Genomic DNA, 21,700 nt, shown 5'->3' with positions numbered 1-21,700 from the left:
GTAATTACGAGTGCAAATACTTTAAGGACCTCCGAAAAATGAATGCCCCAGGACAGCAGGAAGCCATTCCATGGTGGCAAAAATATGGTGCCCGTGGTGTGGGCTGTGGAGGAGGCATAAGTAAGTGGCGAAGGGTAGAAAGTGTGATCTGCTCCCACACAGATTTTGGTCTTTCGTCATTTTTATATAAATGTCTTTTTTATTCTCTCCTTAGGAACTAATTCACTTCTAATAATAGCTTATTTATAGTCAATTAACTTATTTCGAAAGATCTCTTCATTTAACCTGTTGTTTAAACGTCTTTGGATTAGGTCAACTATACCCTAAGCTAGGCTAGCCTCCGCCATTATTCTTTTTAGCCTTAATAGCTTTAATTGTTTTTGGGTAGTTTGTAACACATCTTTCAAACCATAAAAGTGATTTTGATATAGGCAAAATCTATTTTTGGGTGAGATGGCCATGTCGTCCTGATGGAAGTTCCCTTCGGCTGCTTCCTACTGTATAATATTTCTGCAAGTGGGGGAATGTCATAAACAAGTGATTTAAAGAAATAATAATAGGTCAGAAATGCAAAATAAGCCCAAGGTAACCAGTTTGAAAAATATATGGGTCATGTAAATGGCTGAAAACAGACCAAAACGTGATTATTTAACTTTTGATATTTGTTAAAGGGTACAGAACCTAATAAACCCACCTAACCTAACCTAACATAAGCTAACCTAGTAGTTCCCAGGTCACAACCCCTAGCCAGGGGCCACCCCCTTCCCAGGTCACAGCCGCTAGTTGTACCTCCCTTCCCAGGTCACAAACTAAATCACAAATAAATCCTTACCTTATGATTGACACCGTTGCCTTTTTCTTTTCTTTTTTCTCTTGGCAATCTTTATAGAAGCTTTGCAATAGAAAATGTGCTGGTCTTCCCTGAAAACTAAGTCAGAATTGGTCCTTTGAGGCATTATTTTGCTGTTCTTTTTTAATTTCACATGAGTAACCATAGCTTTACACTGAACGGAGTGTATTTCCATCATAATCAATTGCCGACATAAACGAAATTATACTAAATTTTGAAATAGATTGATGTGCTTCCCATAAGTTCCCTCTTGGAGACGTCTTTAGGTGATGGAGGTTAAGTTGAAACTGAAGGTGAAGGTGGTAAAAGAATGGCAGTTGTAGAACAACATCCGGGAACTTATGAAGAAGTACCTGTGAGCTGTTAATTGGTTAAAAATACCACCTGATAGATACGTCATTGAAAATGCACAGAAACCAAGCATGCGCAATAAGTCCCCTTCAGTCTGTCAGATGTAAACAATGGACAGAGTTAAAAACATACTTCACATTTTAATCGACCAATACGTAAGTTATCATGCCCCAGCCCCTAATAAACATACTTATAGAAAAAATACCAAACTAGCCAGCACTCGCCCATTTCTTATAGCAAATTCCAATTTTGCTAGAAACTAGAGTATCATATATTTACTGTTTTTAATTTGTTATTAAAAGCTAGCTAATGATTGCCTCATAAAAAAAAACTAAAGCTGCTAAAAGTGATTGCAATCAATGCATTCCCAGTAATCCCCAATCAGTCTCAAAAGTAAACAATGCACCTAGAAAATGATATGTTCAGATTTTAGTCAAGCGATGCACAAGTTGTTATGCTCCAGCCTCCATTAGTCATTTTAGTGAATTCCAGTTTCCCGAGAGATTAAAGTATCATATATTGACATGTGTTTTAATTTGTTTGGGCAGTTTATAGCACATCGAGTATATTGTAAATCATCCTTGATACTTAAACGTCATTTTCATCTATGAGATTTTAGATAGTTTATATTGTTTTAAATTATAATAATAGCCTATGATACTAACAAAATGATCATGAGTAAGGTTGGGCTACAGTAGGATAGACTGTTCTATCTCATTTTATACAACAAGTACACTAAAATTTGCTCAGAAATTAAAATATGGTCATGAAAGCAGGTCAATGCTAGTGTTATATACTTCGGCCTCCACATTATCTAACATAGCTACAAATTGGATTCATTCTATTTTACTGTCTTCATCAGTATCCCCTGTTATAGCCCCTTGAGACTAAAACTGGTACATTAATTTAGTTTTCTACCTTATGGCTCTGTACAGTAGTTAACTTTGGTTTCAGACTTAAGGGTGGGAATTTAAATTTCATCAAAGTCACACCAGAAACTGTATAACATTTTAAATCTCGCATATAACCGTGACTGTTTTGTGGTATTCTTACACCACTTTTTCTTTTTTCATGTTAGGGGGTTTTGTGCCCTATGATTTTCCAATTACCTATATAAACCTAGAATGCAGTGTTCCTCATCATAGCACACCCAATACCTGTGAACAGCTCTCATATAAAGTTATACCTTACAAAGCTCTTGAGTGTGATTTATGTACAATCTTCACCCAACCCTGAGACAAAATCAGTTGGCAAAACCAGAATTGTAACTTTTTGTGATCTATAACAGTTTCCAGATATTTATGTATATCTGGCTAGTCACAACTTATATGTGAAACTAGTCACATTAATCTGTATTCATGGTGGATACTCGAACACTAATTTTCCGGTGTCTTCTACATTGTAGACAGTCAGTGTGAAAGATTCCAGGGTACATATCCTCCCTCTATGCAAATTTGATAATTCCTGTGTTATTTATTATATCCAAAGCTTGAATTTCAAATGCAAAAAAAAATTAGCTTGAGAAAGTTTTAAGATTTATGGTGATCAATATATTCTGAAGAAATTTTGTTTATAAACATTAAACTTACCCGGTGGTTATATAAAAAATAGCTTTAGTCTCTGATGTCCGGCAGAAATTCAAAACTCGCGGCAATCACAGATAGAGTAGCCAGGTGTACACCAGTGACCTCACGCAAGATACATAGAACCATTCCATAATTCCTCAGATCTTCTCTGCCGGCGACGTTGTTGTAATTCACTTGTTAATTAACCTGGATTTTGGCAGTTATCTTTGGTGATGTACTACAATTTTGGTTATTGGTTTTCGCTTGTTGGATTTTGCTTTCGGATTCTCTTGAAACTTTATTGATTTAGATTATTTTGATTATCTTGACCCTTGCTTGTTTTGATATCTCTTATTAACTATTCATAATGGCCGACCCTTCTCCCGCTCATAGAAAGTGTGTGAAAGGGTGTAAGACCCGGCTTCCTAAAGCAGCTGTAGATCCCCACTAAATTTGTGTTAAATGTAGGGGTAAAGTATGTGAGTTGGGGGATCGGTGTGACGAAAGTGTTTTGTTGTCTGAGAGTGAGTGGCTGGCTTTTGACTGCTACACTCGTAAACTTCAGAGAGACAGAGTTAGACGTAGTTCATCTCGTTCTAGAGAATTATCCTCTTCCCGTGTCATTGAACCTAATCCTTCCCCTGTAGTGGTAGTTTCTGATCCCACTACTGTTACCACTGAGCCTGCGCTTAAAGATATGATGGTCGCGATTCAGGCCCTGGGAGTAAGGGTTGAATCGCTCGCTGCGGACAGGAACCAACTTATGTCCGATGTGAATCAATTAAAAAGTGTTAGTGCGAAAAGTGCAGTGGAGGGTGCGTCTGCTCGAACCTGTGGTTCACCTAGCCTTAGACCCCTTCCAAGCTCCCCAACCCCTGGGAGAAGGAATGTCGATCGGCGAAAGGGAACGAGAGGCGTTATCGCTCGAGCAGATGTCCCCTCGAGCGTACCTGTTGTCGCTTCACAGGACGCTCACCCTCACCATGGGAAAGGTGAGGTTAAGGTGTTTTCCTCATCCTCGGATGACGCAGCGCACAGCAAGGGCTGGCGTCAAGCCTCCAGACCTCTTAACCCTTTTACCCCCAGGCTATTTGGAACTTTCCAACCCTTAACCCCCAGGGATAACATTTTTTTCAAGCACATTTTGCAGTATATTTTTTTTTAAATTGCTCTAACAGCCTTAATTTTCGTCATAGAGAGGTCAGGTTGGTCTCAATCTCTTGAAAAATGCCTGAAGTTTCTCAAAAAATTATCAAAAATATGCAGTTTTTTGCAAGGACGTATCGGTACGTCCTTGGGGGTAAATGGATGAGTATTGTTAAACGTACCAGTACGTCCTTTGGGGGTAAAAGGTGTAGAACACCGGAGAGGGGTTCACTCTCTCGGCTAAAGTTCTAAGTTATTGGCATGTAGGTCTTGAAAACTCACGTCTTTTATAATTAGATATATTGAAGAGTACAACTTGTATATCGGACGAGGTTTTAGCTGCAAACAAAAAAAACAGCTCGTCAATAAGAAAATACAGCAATGGTACAGGATTACATTAATTGCAATAGGGTTCATTATAATACATAAATACAAGTCAATAAAGAAAATACAGCAATGGTACAGGATTACATGAATTGCAATAGGGTTCATTACAATAAATAATAGACTTACATCTTTTCCCAACGCCAATTCTGTTTTAAGTTCAGTTCAAAGAACATTCACAGGTGGTACCGTTAATCTCCTGCGAGTGATTAGTTATCAAGCCAAATGTGTGATTAGTCCTTCACACACGGAGAGACACTCCTAAATCACCGCATCAGTCAACACAGCAAGCTGAGCACAGAGATGCTCACACCACAGCGGACAGCCATGCACTGCCAAGGTCCGGGGCCGTGACGTCACTCTGTCTAGCGCGAGATGCCCCTCTGAGCCGACCAATCATGGAGCTAGACCATCGCTATGCCCATATAAGGTTATGTTTTCAGCGCTTAGAGTTGGTCCTGGAGAACGTAAAGGAAAACTAAATTAATCCTCATGGTTAACAAAGAACACAAAAAAGAAATTCTTGGAAATACGTTATGGCGTATCTTACACTGCCCCCTATTTGGTCATGGGCTAAATATTTCCGTAGATACGGCATCACTTGGGTTACTTCATTCAAATGACCTTGCTATATTTTCAACTCAAATAATAAAATTCAAAATTTACAAAATGCAGCGAGCAGCGCTCGGCGTACGCTCATTACACCTCATATACATCACTTTATATCATCGCCTTTATCATTTTCCAAGAGAAGGCACAGTTTCTGCACAGGCCTTCTGAACTCGCCGTTCTCAGTCTTGATCAAAGCTTGACGTACGCGACCGTCAGCGCTCCGAGTGACCTCCATGACTTTCCCTAGAGGCCAGCTGCCTCGGGGAAGCCGTTCGTCCAGCGTTAGAACGACGTCACCGACGTTGATGTCACGCTTTGGGACTGACCACTTCTGGCGCTCCTGAAGCAGGGGGAGATACTCCTGTATCCACCTGCGCCAGAATTCGTCAGCGAGGAACTGTGCCTGTCTCCATCGCCTCTTCACATACATGTCCTTCTTGCATGTGGATGTGAAGGGATCGGGTGACCCTTTCAAAGTTAGGATCATGTTAGGCGTGAGAGGGACAGGGCAGTTCGGGTCGTCGTTGATCTTCGTCAGAGGTCGGCTATTAACAACAGCCTCCACTTCGCAGAACAGAGTGCGAAGCGTTTCATCAGTCGTGACTTGTTGGAGACAGGCCGCTGTGAGGGCTCTTCGGACGGACCTGATCAGACGCTCCCACACTCCGCCAAAGTGTGAGGCATGTGGTGGATGAAAGTTCCACTCTATGCCTCGGATCGAGAGTGTGTCTCTGATTTCTCCTTCGTTGAAGCGCTGGAGAGCTTCTCTTAGCTCTCGTTCCGTGGCCACAATGTTGGTCCCGTTGTCGGACCACATTCTCTTGATAGGCCCTCTGCGAGCGACGAAACGCCTGATGGCGTTGACGAAGGAGTCTTGTTCCATTGTATCGATCACTTCCAGGTGGACTGCTCGCGAGGTAAGGTATGTAAAGATAGCGCTCCAACGCTTCACTGTGGACCTTCCTTGCTTCACTAAGAACGGTCCGAAGCAGTCCGACCCAGTGTTAGTAAAGGGGGGTTCATCTGGACAAAGCCAGTCGGATGGCAGTTCAGCCATCACCTGAACTAAAGGACGACGACTTAATCTGCGACAGACCAAGCATTCTCGAATGACAGTCTTGACGATCGCATTTCCGCGGACGATCCAGTAGTTTGTCCTCAACTGGGTCATCAGGTGGTTCTGGCCACAATGGCTGCAGGATTCGTGCGTGGCTCTCACCATAAGCTTGACCGCCGGAGAACTGCTGGGTAGGATGATCGGATGCTTGGCCGTATCTGCCTGTGTTGATTTCTGCAATCGACCACCAACGTGGAGCAATCCATCCTTGAGAAATGGTCTCAGCTTGATTAATTTACTAGACCTCTTCAGCGATCTTCCCTTCTTCGAGAGGGTGCTTAACTCTTCTTCATACTCTTGGCTTTGGGTCAGTCTCCAGATCAAATTCTCCGCAGTACGCAGCTCCGCACTCGAGAGTGAGTCGCCGCTGTATGGGCGAGCCTTCTGCATGTGGCGGATAAATCTTGTCATCCACGCGACGGTCCTGACAAACTTCAACCAGGAGGAGAATCTTGTTGCTATTGATTCAATGAACGTTGGTTCTTTCTTCGTTATATCGAAGACGAGAGAAGTCTTCACTTCGGCGTCTGGATCAAGCTCTCCTCTGACAACATCTTCGGGCATGGTTGGCCAGTGCGTTTCGTCCATCTTGAGGAAATCTGGTCCTGAAAACCACAAAGATGATTGGAGGAAGTCAGCGACGGAGAGGCCACGTGACGCAAGGTCTGCTGGGTTCGCAGTAGTATTGATGTATCTCCAAGCCATAATGTCGGATGTATCCTTAATGAGATTGACCCTATTGTCCACGAAGGTCTGATACCTCGCAGTCGGATTTCTGAGATATTTCAGTACTGACGTGCTATCAGTCCAGAAGACTGACGGGGCCAGTTTCAGATTGAGCTCAGTCTTCAGCTTTGAGTCCATCTGTGCAGCGATAGCAGCCGCCGTCAGCTCAAGACGAGGGATGGTGGTCCTTTTCAGAGAGGCGACTCTCGCCCGTCCTATGACGAGTTCAATGAATCTTTCCGTTGACACCAACTACACGCAAGTAAGAGACTACACCATAGCCTGTCTGACTTGCGTCTGCAAAGTGGTGCAGCTGAAGGGTGTCAACATCTCCGAAGTCTGGTGGTATGAAGGACCTTCGCAGTTGGAACTTCCAGTTGTGGCAACTGCGCAAGCCAGGTCTTCCATCGAACAAGTTCATCAGCAGACATCTCCTCATCCCACGAGAGCTTCCTTCGGCACATTTCTTGCAACAGGATCTTCGCGATCAAAGTGACGGGGGATAAGTAGCCCAAGGGGTCATAGATCGATGCAACAACAGAGAGCACACCACGTCGGTTGAAAGGCTTGTCTTTAAGGACGATTCTGAACGTGAACACGTCTATGCTCATATTCCAATGGATCCCCAGGGCTCGTTCATTTAGCAGCTCATCTTTATTCAAGTCTAGGACAGCCACAGAGTCGTCTCGTTCTTCTCTGGGGATCGCAGCTAGAATTTGCTTGCTGCTGGAGGTCCATTGGTTAAGACGGAAACCTCCATCCCTGCACAGGTTGATCAGATCTCTTGTCAGTTTAATGCATTCTTCCTCATCATCCATCGCCTTGAGGAGGTTGTCGACGTAGAAGTTGCGACGTATAGAGTTAGAAGCTTCTTCGTTATACATGCTTCCGAAGTCCAGGGCCGTTTTGCGTAAGCAGAAGTTAACGACGCTCGGCAATGATCTTGCGCCAAAAACGTGGGACGTCATTCTGAAGACTTGCAGTTCTTTGCTGGTGACACCTTCTGGCCACCAGAGGTACCTCAGGCAGTCTCTGTCCTCTTCAGGTACCTTCACCTGATGGAACATCTCCTGCACGTCTGCTGTGATGGCATGTTGACCCTCTCTAAAACGCAGGAGAACACCCGTCAGGCTATTGGTGAGGTCGGGGCCTTGCATCAGATGTTCGTTGAGAGATGTTCCTCGGTGCCTTGCCTTCTGATTGAAGACCACTCGGTCTTTCTGTTTGACAGGATGCCTGACAGAGTGGTGCGGCATAAGCCATACGCGCCCGTCCTCCCTGTCTAGCTGACTTACAGGAACCCTTTCGGCGTAGCCCTTATCAGTATATTTCTCCATCTGAGCTACGTAGGATGTCTTGTAAGCTTCGTCGTTGTCTAGTCTTCTTTTCAAGCTTCGGGCTCGTCGAATTGCCATATTCATATCAGGTAGAGGAGTAGAGTCCTTGAATGGCAGCTTGGCCACGTACTTTCCATGTCGATGCTGTGTCGTGTTATTCAAGGTGGCCAAGAATCTCTTATCCTCTAGGGAATCTTCCAATTTGGAGAGGGATTCCTTTTCGAAGAAATCTCTATTAAAATGACTCTGCAGTACCTCTGTCAAGTCTTGAGGGTCAAATTTTCGATGAACATGATGCACGGGTGAGACCTCCGATGCAGACCGGTCTCCAGTAGGACCGAAAGCCACCCAACCAAGCTTGGTTAGGTAGGCGGATGGCTCATTGGCAGTGCCGTGGCGTTGCTCCAGAATGACTCGATTCAGGGTCGTGTCTAACCCGATCACTAGCTCGACCTGTTCGTGGTCAGTTGGCAAGCTTTGCATCTCTACGTCTGCCATGTGTGGCCATCTCTTCAGCCAGTCCGAAGGCATTATGTAGTCCGTCGACACATTAATTTTGTCAGTAACAAAGACTTCTTTTACTCGTTCTTCCTCCTCACCTCCGTTGATGTTACCAAGGGTGAGTTGGACCACTTCCTTGCAGTCGAACGTACCGGCCTCTGTCACCATGGTCTGGTTGCAAGGCCTTCCCGTTACACCTAGCCGATCTATTAGGCTCCTTGCGGCTAGCGTGGGTGCGGCTCCTCCATCTATGAAGCCGACCGTAGTGCACGTTCCGTTCACCATGACTGGGATAAGCTTCAACATTGTACGACCATCAGGTCGTCGGTCAGTGGACATGGCGTGTACGTGCCCCGTCGTCGCAGGAGTCCCAGCCTCTAGAGCGGTTTTGGTGTTAGTTCTATCAGGTGGTGCATTGCTAGTCTTCACGGCCTCCGCTTTAGGTTTGTCAGATGTCTTGGACACAGTTGCTCTCTTGGAGTTTGCACTGTCCCTTGAAGGGGTTTTCTTCACATAGTGCAAGAGCGTGTGATGCGTCCCCAAGCCGCACTTACCACACGTAGATTCTTCTTCACAGGTTTCGTGATTGTGCGCGACATTTAAGCATCTGAAGCAGAGTTTGGCATCCACCACAGCATTCCAGCGGTCATCCAAATTGAGGCTTTGGAATCGGTGGCACGACTGAAGTCCGTGCTTATTTTTCTTGCAGTATACGCAATATATCCCATTGTCGGAAGGAGAGCTGTGGTGAACAGGCAAGGCTTTAGCTTTAATCGGCTTGCTCGTGTCCTCAGGTTTGCCCTTGGATGGACGACGGTCGCACTCGTAGTACAGTACTTCAATTCTTTAGCGACCAGTGCCTGTCTCTCCACAAAGGTGATCAGGGCTGGAAGCTTGTGTTCGTGTTCCAGGTACTTAGAGACCCATCTTACCCGAAGAGGGTGAGGGAGCTTTTCCACTATCTTTCTCATAGTTTCTTGCAGCTCAATTCTAGTGTAATTTGCACCCAGTGCTGCCTTCACCTTCTTTAGGTAAGAAGCGTAGTTCATTAAACCTTCGCTATCACCTGCTGGGATTTCCTTCCATTCGAGAAGCTGATGAATAAAAGCTTCGGTAGTATCGACTTCTCTGCCGTAGAATTCACTCAGCTGCTTCCAAGCTTCATCGTACCCAATTGTCGGTGACAGGTGCAAGCAGTGCTCAACCAGGTTTCTCGGAGGCCCATCTAGGATATGATACAAGTGGTTCAGCCTGCGCTCGGGGTCCGAGGTATTGTTCTCAATGTGCCATTTGAAGGACATCTTGAACCAATTAAATTTGGTGAAGTCGCCTCCAAAGCGCTCAAGTTTAGTAGGTGGTAACAGCGTTGTCCGCGCCAACTCATTGCTGCTAGCAAGAGTGCATTCGAGTGCCTTAAGCACTTGAGAGTTGTTGGACAAGGGGTTAGTAACAGAGGGTTCAAATGTAGCATGTCGTGGTGCGAAAGGAGTTGAGGTGGGATCCAATGGCCGTGAGTGGACTTCCATGGGTGTAGAATGGCATTCTGGTCCTCTTGTATGTTCTACAGGGTCTAATGTCCGCATAGCACTTGGGTCATTCTCGTGGTGGTGGGCGACACTTAGCCTCCATTGATTGATCCTAGACTCATGTTCAGTCTCCATGACCTTTACACTGGGAACTCTCACGCTTCCGGCATGTGAAGACACTTCCGAACCACATTGCGACTCTCCTGCCTCCGATCTAATTTCGTATTCAAGTTGCTGTCTCTGAACCTCGAGCTCGGCCTCCAGCAATGCAGCGTCCGCTAGCCCTCTAGCGGCCCGATCCTCGGCATCTCTCTGAGCAGCGAGTTCATCAGCTTCAGCTTTCTTCTTGGCTGCACGTTCTTCCGCTTCTAAGCGTGCCTTCAGTTGAACCTTGGCTAAGTTAGCTTGCGCTTCTAACAGCTTTCGGCGGACCTCGCTTGTGTCGCTCTTGGATGACGTTCTTGATTTTAATGATCTCTCCGACATGATGACGATGTTCCCAGCTCGGCGTCAACGTCTGAGAAAGATTCACTTCTTGATAGTCAGGTTACAATCAGTCATCTGAGACCCACTTTGTGTAAAGATCTAAAACAGTAGAACACCGGAGAAGGGTTCACTCTCGGCTAAAGTTCTAAGTTATTGGCATGTAGGTCTTGAAAACTCACGTCTTTTATAATTAGATATATTGAAGAGTACAACTTGTATATCGGACGAGGTTTTAGCTGCAAACAAAAAAAACAGCTCGTCAATAAGAAAATACAGCAATGGTACAGGATTACATTAATTGCAATAGGGTTCATTATAATACATAAATACAAGTCAATAAAGAAAATACAGCAATGGTACAGGATTACATGAATTGCAATAGGGTTCATTACAATAAATAATAGACTTACATCTTTTCCCAACGCCAATTCTGTTTCAAGTTCAGTTCAAAGAACATTCACAGGTGGTACCGTTAATCTCCTGCGAGTGATTAGTTATCAAGCCAAATGTGTGATTGGTCCTTCACACACGGAGAGACACTCCTAAATCACCGCATCAGTCAACACAGCAAGCTGAGCACAGAGATGCTCACACCACAGCGGACAGCCATGCACTGCCAAGGTCCGGGGCCGTGACGTCACTCTGTCTAGCGCGAGATGCCCCTCTGAGCCGACCAATCATGGAGCTAGACCATCGCTATGCCCATATAAGGTTATGTTTTCAGCGCTTAGAGTTGGTCCTGGAGAACGTAAAGGAAAACTAAATTAATCCTCATGGTTAACAAAGAACACAAAAAAGAAATTCTTGGAAATACGTTATGGCGTATCTTACAAAAGGGTTAAGAGGAAAATGGATGCAGTAGCTCATCGTCGTGACTTGTCGCCGCCAGCGCCTGGATGTAGCCATTGGAGCAGTCCTGAGTGTTTCCCTTCGTCTGATGAAGGTTCTCCTGCTAAACGTCCTGATAGGATGTCAGAATCTGACAAATGTCTAGAGCCTGTTGCGGATCTAGTTCCTGAGTCTGGTATCACCGTTCATGCTCCGCCGCCACCGTCAGACTGGTTGCCGTCTTCCGGACGCTTGGCGCGTTTCTTGAGCGATGAAGAAGGCAAGTTTGCGGTTGAAGTTACTTCACCTACGTCACCGCAAGATGACCTGAATTGGAGTATGTTGCAAGACATGCAGCAGCAGCTCTCGTCTTTTATGCAGACGTATCATCCTGCTGTCAACAAGGAAGTGTTTCGCCAAGGTCCCGACTGCAGGAAAGCGTCGTAAGGTGGCTAGTATAGAAGCGCTTGACGACTGACAGCTTCCCAAGCGTCAAGCAGTTAAACACGGCTCTAAACGTCGTGATAACGTTTCTGTGAAACATCGAGATCCTGATCCTCTTGACACCAAACGTCAAGCTACCAGGCGTGACGCCGAGCGTCAACCAACCAAGCACGACGACCGCCATGCAGCTGAATGTGACGCCGAGCGTCAAGTTAGACGTGACGTCGAATGACAAGCGCGTGACGTCGAACGTCAAGTGAAACATGACGCCCAACGTCAATCAGATGTTGAACGACATGCAGTCGGACGTGACGCCAAGCGTAAGAGCAGTGGACGTCATGATGACGTCAGTCTTACCGAGCGTCAAGATCGTGGGCGCCGTAGTGCCGATCCTCATGATCGCGAGCGACTTCTTTCTGAGCGTCAAGCGTTGGATCATCGTGACACTGTGCGTGATGACCCTACACCTGTGTTGGACAGTGGTCGGGCTGGTAAGGAGTCTCCTCTTGTTCTGCAAGATGCCTCTACGACAGTTAGTTTTATCGGAGGAAGAGCCTGATGTTCACTTTTCCCCGGCTGAACTTTTGAATGATTTCTCTGAGGGAGAAGAGCCTAAGACCTTAAAAAAGATTATGAAAGTCTTTACGGAACAATTTCCAGACCAGTTTGTTCCTGTTGCTCCGCATTCACCGCCTTCGGAGTTTGCCTTAGGGAAGGCAGTGAAAGAATCGCTGTTCATTATGATGGTTCTCTCTCGGTCTTCGAAGAGAGCTTTAACCCTGGATAGGTACGCTACTCGGACACCCCTTTAAGGGTATACTCGGTCGCGTGCGACCCCGACTCCAAAAAAAATTCAGGAAAAATTTAGTTATGCATCAATCTGTATTGTTTGAGTTGCTAAAAATACTTCAAAGAATGCTAAAAACTACTCAAAATATAAATGATACCCATCTACAAAATAACTATTTATTGGAAATATATTAAAAATTTAAGTATACAAAAAAAAGACGACGTAAATATTCACAAAAAATAGAAATATACATATACACATAAATCCCTTTAGGGACACCTTCTTAGATGGCAAAGCAACAGCGTGTGATTGCTGTAAATGAGTTGGACCCATAGAAGTCAAGATCTGAAATGAGAAAAAAAGGGTAACTTTTTTTGGCCAAAAAAATTTGTCCAAATTTCAATAATTTTTTTGGGTACCCAAATGAAATAGGAAGAGGCTAATTTTTTTTATAGAATAAACTCATATTATCCTAGAACAGAAATACATAATAAAATGTGCACTAAGATGTAATTTACTGTTATATCAGGGGCGAAATCTAAAGGTCATTTTTTGACGGCCTAGTTTCATAATGTAAATTTCTTATGAAAATCATTGTATCTCCTATAAAATATGATATTCATGCATTAAAATATACCAAAATATCACGAATTCTATACAGAACAAGAATATATAGAGATATGCCAACTTACCTTTCGGGTATGTCAACAAAATGGCCGCAGACCTCAACAACTCTTACAGCCCAATCTACCACTTGAAATGAAGAATGGGTATGTAAATTTCAAGGTTTCAACAACATCTCTTTTTAACTCCATTAGAAGTGTGTTGATGACATCCATGCCGAGGGAATACTGCCTGCTGGCCATTATTGAAGATAAATTCTAAATAAATCAGAAAAAAAATCAGAAATTTGCAAAAAATGAAAAAATTCAGAAATTAGCATTTGAGGGAAAATGGACCTCATGGCTATATATGGCATCTAAGCCAAAACCAATGTCATGCAAGTGGTAGACACACCATCCACCCACACTTTCCAACTATAAAGAACCAAACAAGTATCAACACTATTCGACAATTTATAATTATGTAATAACTTTGCTGTTTGATCACTTACCCCTATAAAGGTATGTCAGGGTCGAGGTCGACCCCTGGGGGGATAAAAAAACGGGGAAGGAGGGAAGTTAGACGAAAGTCAGTCCTAAAGCAGACAATGGCATGTAGACTAGTCACCCCTTGCAGGTCGATCACTTCCATATTCGAGACAGCTGATGATTTATGGGGAAAAAACAGGTTTTGAAAATGCTGTAGGGGTCGCGTACGACCCATCATACCTTTCCAGGGTTAAGGATGTTGGGAGATTGGATGCAGTCCCAAAAAGACCAAGGCAAGACAGCCTTCGCTTTTCCTCCAGCTAGATTAGTGTCCAGGTCAAGTTTGTAGTACGAGATAGGAGAAGTTCGCGGCTTGGGAGTTCCTGCCTCTGCCCAGGGTGACTTTTCAAGCCTAGTAGACTCTCCTCATCGTTGGCCATGAGAAGGACTAAGATTCTATGGTCGACTTCTGAGTTCGATCATCTCCTCAAAGGCGTCTTCAGAGCCTTCGAGGTTTTCAACTTTCTGGATTGGACTCTGGGAACCTTGGGGAAGAAAGTTTCAACCCTAAAAGATCCTTACACCGATACTTTTATATATATGTCGTGTATGGATAAAGCCGTTAGAGACTGCTATAATGAGTTGGCAGCCCTATTCACAGCTGGGGTTCTTAAGAAAAGAGCAGCAGTGTGTTATTTTCTTTCTATGGGGGCTACTTCCTTCCAGAAGTCGGAATTGCTGTTTGCACCTCTTTCTCCTTCTCTGTTTCCTCAGGAGTTAGTGAGAGAGGTTGTTTCCGCTTTGACCCAGAAGGCCACTCAAGACTTGGTCTCAAAGACTGCTAGGAAGGTCCTACCGACTTCCTTTACTAGCCGTAAACCAAAAGAAGAAATTCCTTTTCCTGAATCTTCACAGCCTTTACGAGGAAAGTCCATCAGTAGGGGTAGCTTCAGACCCGACGGGAGGAGAGCTAAAAGGAGAGGTTCCAGACCTGGGCCAAGCAGAGTCTGACTGCTTTCGCCTTCAGACAGCAGTAGGGGCCAGACTGAACAACTTCTGGCGAACCTGGGAGAGAAGGGGAGCAGACCCTTGGTCCGTTCGTGTTTTAAAGGAGGGATACAAGATTCCTTTCATTATGAAACCTCTGTTAGTTTTAGATCCGATAGATCTCTCTCCCAGATACAAGGAGTTGAAGAAACAGGCCATGCGCCTCCAAATGTCTCTTGTTGGAAAAGAAAGCAGTAGAGAGGGTGCGAGACTTGAAGTCACCAGGGTTCTTCAACCACCTATTCCTGGTTCCCAAGAACTCGGGGGGATGGAGACCAGTCCTGGACGTAAGTATCCTCGACGACTACGTTCAGAAGACGAAGTTCTCTATGGAGACGCCAAAGACTGTGCTAGCAGCAGTAAGAAAGGCCGACTGGATGGTCTTGTTAGACCTCCAGGACGCTTACTTTCATATCCCCATCCATCCAAGTTTCAAGCGTTAACTGAGGTTCGTGTACAGGAAGGAAGTCTTCCAGTTTCGGGCCTTGTGTTTCGGCCTCAGCACCGCTCCTCTAATTTTCACGAAGCTTATGTTAAATGTAGCGAGTATGCTGCACTCAAGAGGCATCAGAGCCTCCTTGTATCTGGACGACTGGCTTCTCAGGGCTCATTCCTTCAATTGCTGTCTGGAGGACCTGCGTCTGACATTGAGATTGTCTGAGGAACTGGGTTTTCTTGTAAACACAAAGAAGTCTCAATTGATACCATCACAGAAGATCCTCTATTTATGGATGGAGAATCGGAGTCTAGCTTTGCAGGCTTCTCCGTCACCCTCAAGGATACAACAAGCCCTCCTGAAACTTCGTACTTTTCTAGAGAAAAGAGTTTGTTAGGTAAGAGAGTGGATGAGTCTGCTGGGAACCCCCTCCTCACTGGAACAATTTGTTTCCCTGGGAAAACTGAATCTCCGGCCTCTTCAATTCCACCTCAATCTTCATTGGAACAAAGAGGAGAGCCTCGAGACGGAAAGCATTCCCCTTACGGAACCAGTAAGAAGGTGCCTCCGGTGGTGGAACGACCTGGGCAAGCTTCAGGAAGGTCTCATTGGAACAAAGGAGCCCAGACCTTGTGTTGTGTTCCGACGCCTCGGACTCGGGGTGGGGAGCAGCACTGGGCAAGTTGGAAATCTCAGGTCTGTGGACAAATGATCAGGAGAGCCTCTACATCAATCAGAAGGAGCTGTTGGCAGTCCTGTTGGCCCTCCCTCTTAATGAGAGAATGCCTTGATGAAGTCATTAAGCTTCAGCACGGCATTTAATTCCCGTGCTGAAACTTGGTGACGGGCAAGAGGGCTCTCGAACTTGGGGAAATTGCTCCCCCAGTTCGAATCTAAATTTCTCTCTTTTACCTTTTTCTTTTTCTCAATACTACTTCGACCTTATCCTAATTTCACAAACTTTCTTTAGTCTTGCTTTCCAAACTCTATGAGAAAAATTTCCCTCATTATATGTGTGTATATATTATGTACACATATATTTATTTTTTTCTTTTTCTTTTCTCCTATGGCTTGGATGTTTTCACATCCATTGTAGCCCCGGCGGGGATGTTCATACATCCTTTATTGCTGCCTGCTTTGATGAGTGGGAGGAGGTATCACGGTTGGGAGGTGTTTGCATTCAAAGCTATATATGAGAGTATTGGATGATTTCAGCCATCCCGAAGATGGTTTGGACCTTTTTGGCGGAACTATTCTCAAGTGTTGGGTCTTCGGAATCCAGGGGGATCCAATGCTTGGGGTAGGACTCTCGGCTTTTGGCCGGAAGCCCGTCATTATAGATATGGGGAGGATGATTCCATAATTTCCTGGTCTCAGTCCTAACAGGCGGGTTCAGCTTACACCTGTGCCTCTATATCTGTTTTGATGCTATCCTTCGGGTAGGGTATGGAGTGGACCATCTGGGAAGTATACTCTCATTGTGCCGATAGTAGAGAGTGCAAATTTCCTTTCCGACGCGTGATGGCCTAACATTCTCGAGCAGGTACATCAAACTAACTCTTTTCCCTCTCTTTACTATAATGGATTCTTTAAGGAACGAACCCCCATCCCCTGGATACGCTGACTCTCCCCCGGCACTGTTGACGACCTCTGCTAATGTGATAAGGGATAGCTCTGTTGATGACCTCGGAACGGGAAAGGACCATTCTACTGATATTTCTAAATCGAGTAATTTGGGTAACACGAGGAAACTTCGAATCCTCCATGTTACACAAATTTCAATAGAAACAAATTATGATGATCTATGTAAAGCATTTGAATGCTATGGATGCATAAAAGAAATAAGGATGAAACTTGAAGCTGAAACTTGGGATTCATGGATATCTTATAGTAGTTATGACGAAGCATTTAGTGCAATAAGTAATTTGAATAATATTAAAATTAATAACTTGAATGTCGCGGCTGCTCTCTGCGATAAGGTACCAAAAGATTTAGATGTGTACAGGCCTGCCGATTGGTTGGAAAAAGGCGCAGATTTAGTCATGCCCTCCCAGAGAAATCCAAAACCACCGATGTGGCTTATAGCTGAATCAAAGGGGGTTACAGGGAATTATTTTAAAATATGCAAATTGATTCAGAAAAAAGTAGGAACTATTGCACCAGGCGATATATCTCGTTTCGGAAAAAATAGTTTTCTTATCCATGCCAAATCCAGTACACAGTCGGTAATATTGTCCAATATGAAAATAAATAATGATGACATTAAGTTAGATGTCAAACCCCACCTAAATTTTAGCTACGGAAGGGGCGTAGTTTTTAACAGAGACCTATATGATTTTACAGAGGAGGAGATACTGGCCATGTGTCCATTAAATGTTTGGAAAGTTCATAAAGTCCCAGGTACATCAATGATAATCCTTACGTTCCAGGATGCTGATGTACCTTTTCATATTATTATCGAGAACGAAAGGATTAAAGTAAGACCCTTCAAGCAGAAGCCATTGCAATGCTTTAATTGTTTTAAATTTGGGCACCCGTCCAAAGTTTGCAAAAATGAGAAGATGTGTGGTATTTGCTCTAAATCTTACCATGGAGAGTGTGCACTTGGAGCCAGGTGTTTAAATTGCAGCTCGAATCACAAATCCACAGACAAGATTTGCGAGCTATATAAGTTGGAGGAAGCTGCCCTCAACAAATCAAACTTATAACACATAAGTGTGACCCATGCCAAAAGATTATTAAATAAATCAAATACATATGCTAAGGCATTAAAATCAAACCAACCTAGCACTGCCAATAGCTCCAAAAAAAGTATACTATCTGACAAAATGTCAAATAACGAGGTAACCTTATCACCTCCTGAGGCTTTACCACGGTGTATTAACACTAGGTCATTGCCCATTGCTGTACAGCCTTCAGCCGCCATTACAAAAAGTAATACAAACCTCTCTCAGGCCATGTCCTTGCCTGATCTGATGGAGGTTCCACTTAAGACTAACTTACCTGATGCACCTGTTGTGGGAAAGGTGCAAAAACCTCGAATAACACCATCTATTAATCGCAAAAGAGAGAGACCTCCATCTCTCTCTCCACCCTCCATTAGAAACGTTAAGGTTATGACATCAAATAAATTTGATGTTTTATCTGTTGATGTTTCTAATGAACCAGAAGATGGACTGAATAAATCAGAAATTCAAGTTGAGGTCCACCATCCACCTCAACAAATAGATAAAAAGAATACAAAGAAAATCACCAACGTTAAACCCAACATAACAAGACCACCTCTGAAGAAACCTACTGGTAATAATGTTACATTAAAAACTGCTAATGGGAAGACCTCATCCAAGATGTCTTCCAGAAATAATCCATAGTTTTCTCCTCCATTTTGCAATGGAACTGTCAGGGTTTGAGGGCGAAATATGAAGAACTTAAGCTCCTAATTCATGAGCATTCCCCCATAATTGTATGTCTACAGGAAAGTATGCTTGATTCTAACACTCCTAGTCCTCGAGAGTATGTTAGCTATAGAACACCATATAATCAACAAGCAGGGAGCCATGGCGGAAGTCTCATGTACATTCGTCGAGATGTTCCCCAAATACCCATGTCTATACGTACAACCCTGCAGGCAGTTGTTGTACAAATTGATATAGGGAGAAAATATACAATATGCTCTCTGTACTTACCTCCAAATGATAATATTTTATATGATGATTTAGCAGAGGTCATTCAACAACTCCCTCAACCTTTTCTCTTACTGGGAGATATGAATGGTAGACATCCTTTATGGGGTGATGTTTTGGCCAACACAAGGGGCAATATTATCTCATCAATTGTGGAGAATGAGGATGTGGGACTCCTTAATACAGGAGAGCCCACACACTTCCATGTTCAGACAGGTACTTTGTCATGCATTGACCTTTCAATTGCAAGCTCTAACTGCCTTCTTGATTTTGATTGGAGGACATTAGATGATTGGCATACTAGTGATCATGCACCAATCATTATAAACACCAACAAGGGTCCGCCTTTGCAAAGATCGCCACGTTGGAATCTAGACAAGGCAGACTGGGTTAAATTTTGTGAGCTAAGTGAAATCGAAGGGAGAGCAGAACAGTTTGAAAGTGTTGATGATGCCATAGACCTACTGAATGGAACTCTTCATACAGCAGGAGTCAATTCAATTCCCAAAACAACAGGGTTATTCAAACGACGACCAGTCCCGTGGTGGTCTTCAGAACTAACTGCACTCCACAGAGCCACAAGAAGATCTCTAACACGATTGCGTAGACGCAGAACTGATGAGAATTTAATAATGTACAAGAAATGTAGAGCACAGTTCCGTCGTGCCATGAAAGAAGCAAGGCGCCAGTCATGGATGTCTTTTGTTTCCTCTATTAACAGTAGAACACCACCATCTTCTGTGTGGAGGAAAGTAAAAAAGATAGCTGGCAAATTCACCCCCAACCCACCACCAGTGTTGAAGGTGAATGGCCAGTATGTAACTGAAGCAAATGAAGTTAGCAATGCCCTGGCTAATCATTTTTCAAATGTATCCAGCAAGTGTGAAGGAGCCCCTGGTCACCAGTATAGGAGCACTGAAGAAAAGAAAATTTTAAATTTTGCAACAAGAAGGGAAGAGTCGTATAATTCTCCTTTCACTGAAAGAGAATTTGATTCCGCACTTGCTCATTGCAACGATACAGCCCCTGGACCCGATGGAATTCCATATGCAATGATTAAACATGTACATTTTAATACAAAGCTATTTATTTTAAGCATTATTAATAGAATATGGCATGATCATAGCTACCCAAGTGTTTGGGAACTAGCCATTATTTTAGCCTTTTTAAAACCCGGTAAAGACAAGTTTTTAGCAGCAAACTATCGTCCTATTGCATTGACATCTTGTTTATGTAAAATCATGGAGAAGATGGTCAATACAAGGCTGATATGGTACCTTGAAAAGAAAGGTATTTTATCACCGATTCAATGTGGATTCCGAAAAATGCACTCAACGACTGATGTGTTGATACGACTTGAGTCATCTATTTGTGAAGCCTTTGCTTCCAAACAGCACCATGTTACAGTATTTTTTGACCTTGAAAAGGCATATGATACCACATGGAGATATGGTATTCTTAAAACCATTCATGAATTGGGATTGAGAGGAGAGCTGCCACTATTTATTCAGGCATTTCTTTCACGTAGAGTTTTTCAAGTGAGAGTGGGGGAAACTCTATCAGAGAGTAAGTGCCAGGAAGAAGGAGTTCCTCAGGGTAGTGTGCTGAGTGTAACCCTTTTTGCACTAGCAATTAATGGGATATCCTCAGCCATTCCCCAGGATGTTCTCTCAACATTATTTGTGGATGATCTCTCAATATCATTTGCTGGCACTAGAATGGCAATGGTTGAGAGAAAAATCCAACTCTCTATTGATAAAATTATCCAGTGGGCTGACATGAATGGATTTAAGTTCTCGACAAGTAAAACTACCATTGTCCATTTTTGTCGTATCCGGGGAGTACATCCAGACCCGGATATATACATTAAAGGTCAACGGATACCATGTGTATCGGAAACCAAATATTTAGGTTTGATATTTGACTGTAGACTTACATGGGTTTCTCACCTAAAAGCGCTAAAAGCTAAATGTGTTGAAGCTCTGAATATCTTAAAAGTATTGTCCCATACATCATGGGGGGCAGACCGCAATACTATTTTAAAATTATACAAGGCCTTGATTTTTTCCAAAATTAGTTATGGTTGTGAGGTATATTCTTCAGCCACCCCAAGCCGGTTAAAAATATTAGACTCGATACATCATGCAGGTATTAGATTATCTACTGGAGCTTTTAAAACCTCGCCTATCCCAAGTCTCCTTGTTGATGCTGGAGAGTTACCTCTAGACCTTTACCGAATGTCTTCCATTCTTCGGTATTGGTTTAGATTGCAAAGACTCCCTAGCTCTCTAGCCTTTCAGACTGCAAGCCTTGTAAGACACGCATCATACTTTGAGTTGCACCCAAAATCTCCTCAACCTTATGGCTTTCGGGTGAAACGATTTTTAAATAGTCTGGATATAATTAGAAATAAGGTACTTCCATTCAAGGTATCATCAACACCTCCATGGAAATTACCTGACATATCATTTTGTAAATACTTTATTGGAGTTAAGAAGAATATGACTGACTTAGAATCCAGGTCTCTTTTTATGGAACATGTCGAAGAACATAAGGGATCGACTTTTATATATACTGATGGCTCCAAATCTGATGCTGGCGTTGGATTTGGAGTACATAGTAATGATTTTAATTGTAGAGGTGCACTTCCTCTAACAGCTTCCATATTTACTGCCGAACTGTATGGCATATTAACCGCTATTGAGAAAATAGCTTTGGAAAAGGAGGGTAATTTTACAGTTTTTAGTGATGCAAGGAGTGTTCTTCAAGCTTTAGAAGTT

The 21,700-nt window shown here is 43.6% G+C and overlaps 1 protein-coding gene across 4 annotated transcripts in view; it reads left to right on the top strand.

The window, feature by feature from the left end:
* Positions 1 to 21,700, top strand: part of LOC137654742 (calcium channel flower-like) — a 70,181-nt gene that overhangs the window by 77 nt on the left and 48,404 nt on the right. For all 4 annotated transcript variants that reach the window (XR_011046706.1, XM_068388659.1, XM_068388657.1 and 1 more), the window contains exon 1: positions 1 to 120. This exon is cut by the window's left edge and continues 77 nt beyond it. Coding sequence is in view for 3 of the 4 variants with exons in the window: in XM_068388659.1 (XP_068244760.1) it covers positions 39 to 120 (82 nt within the window). In the remaining variant the exon portion in view is untranslated. The remainder of the gene's footprint in view (positions 121 to 21,700) is intronic.

The sequence above is a fragment of the Palaemon carinicauda genome, chromosome 15 (genome assembly GCF_036898095.1).
Source record: "Palaemon carinicauda isolate YSFRI2023 chromosome 15, ASM3689809v2, whole genome shotgun sequence".
Taxonomy (NCBI): Eukaryota; Metazoa; Arthropoda; class Malacostraca; order Decapoda; family Palaemonidae; genus Palaemon; species Palaemon carinicauda.
This window is presented reverse-complemented; position numbering and strand designations above follow the sequence as displayed.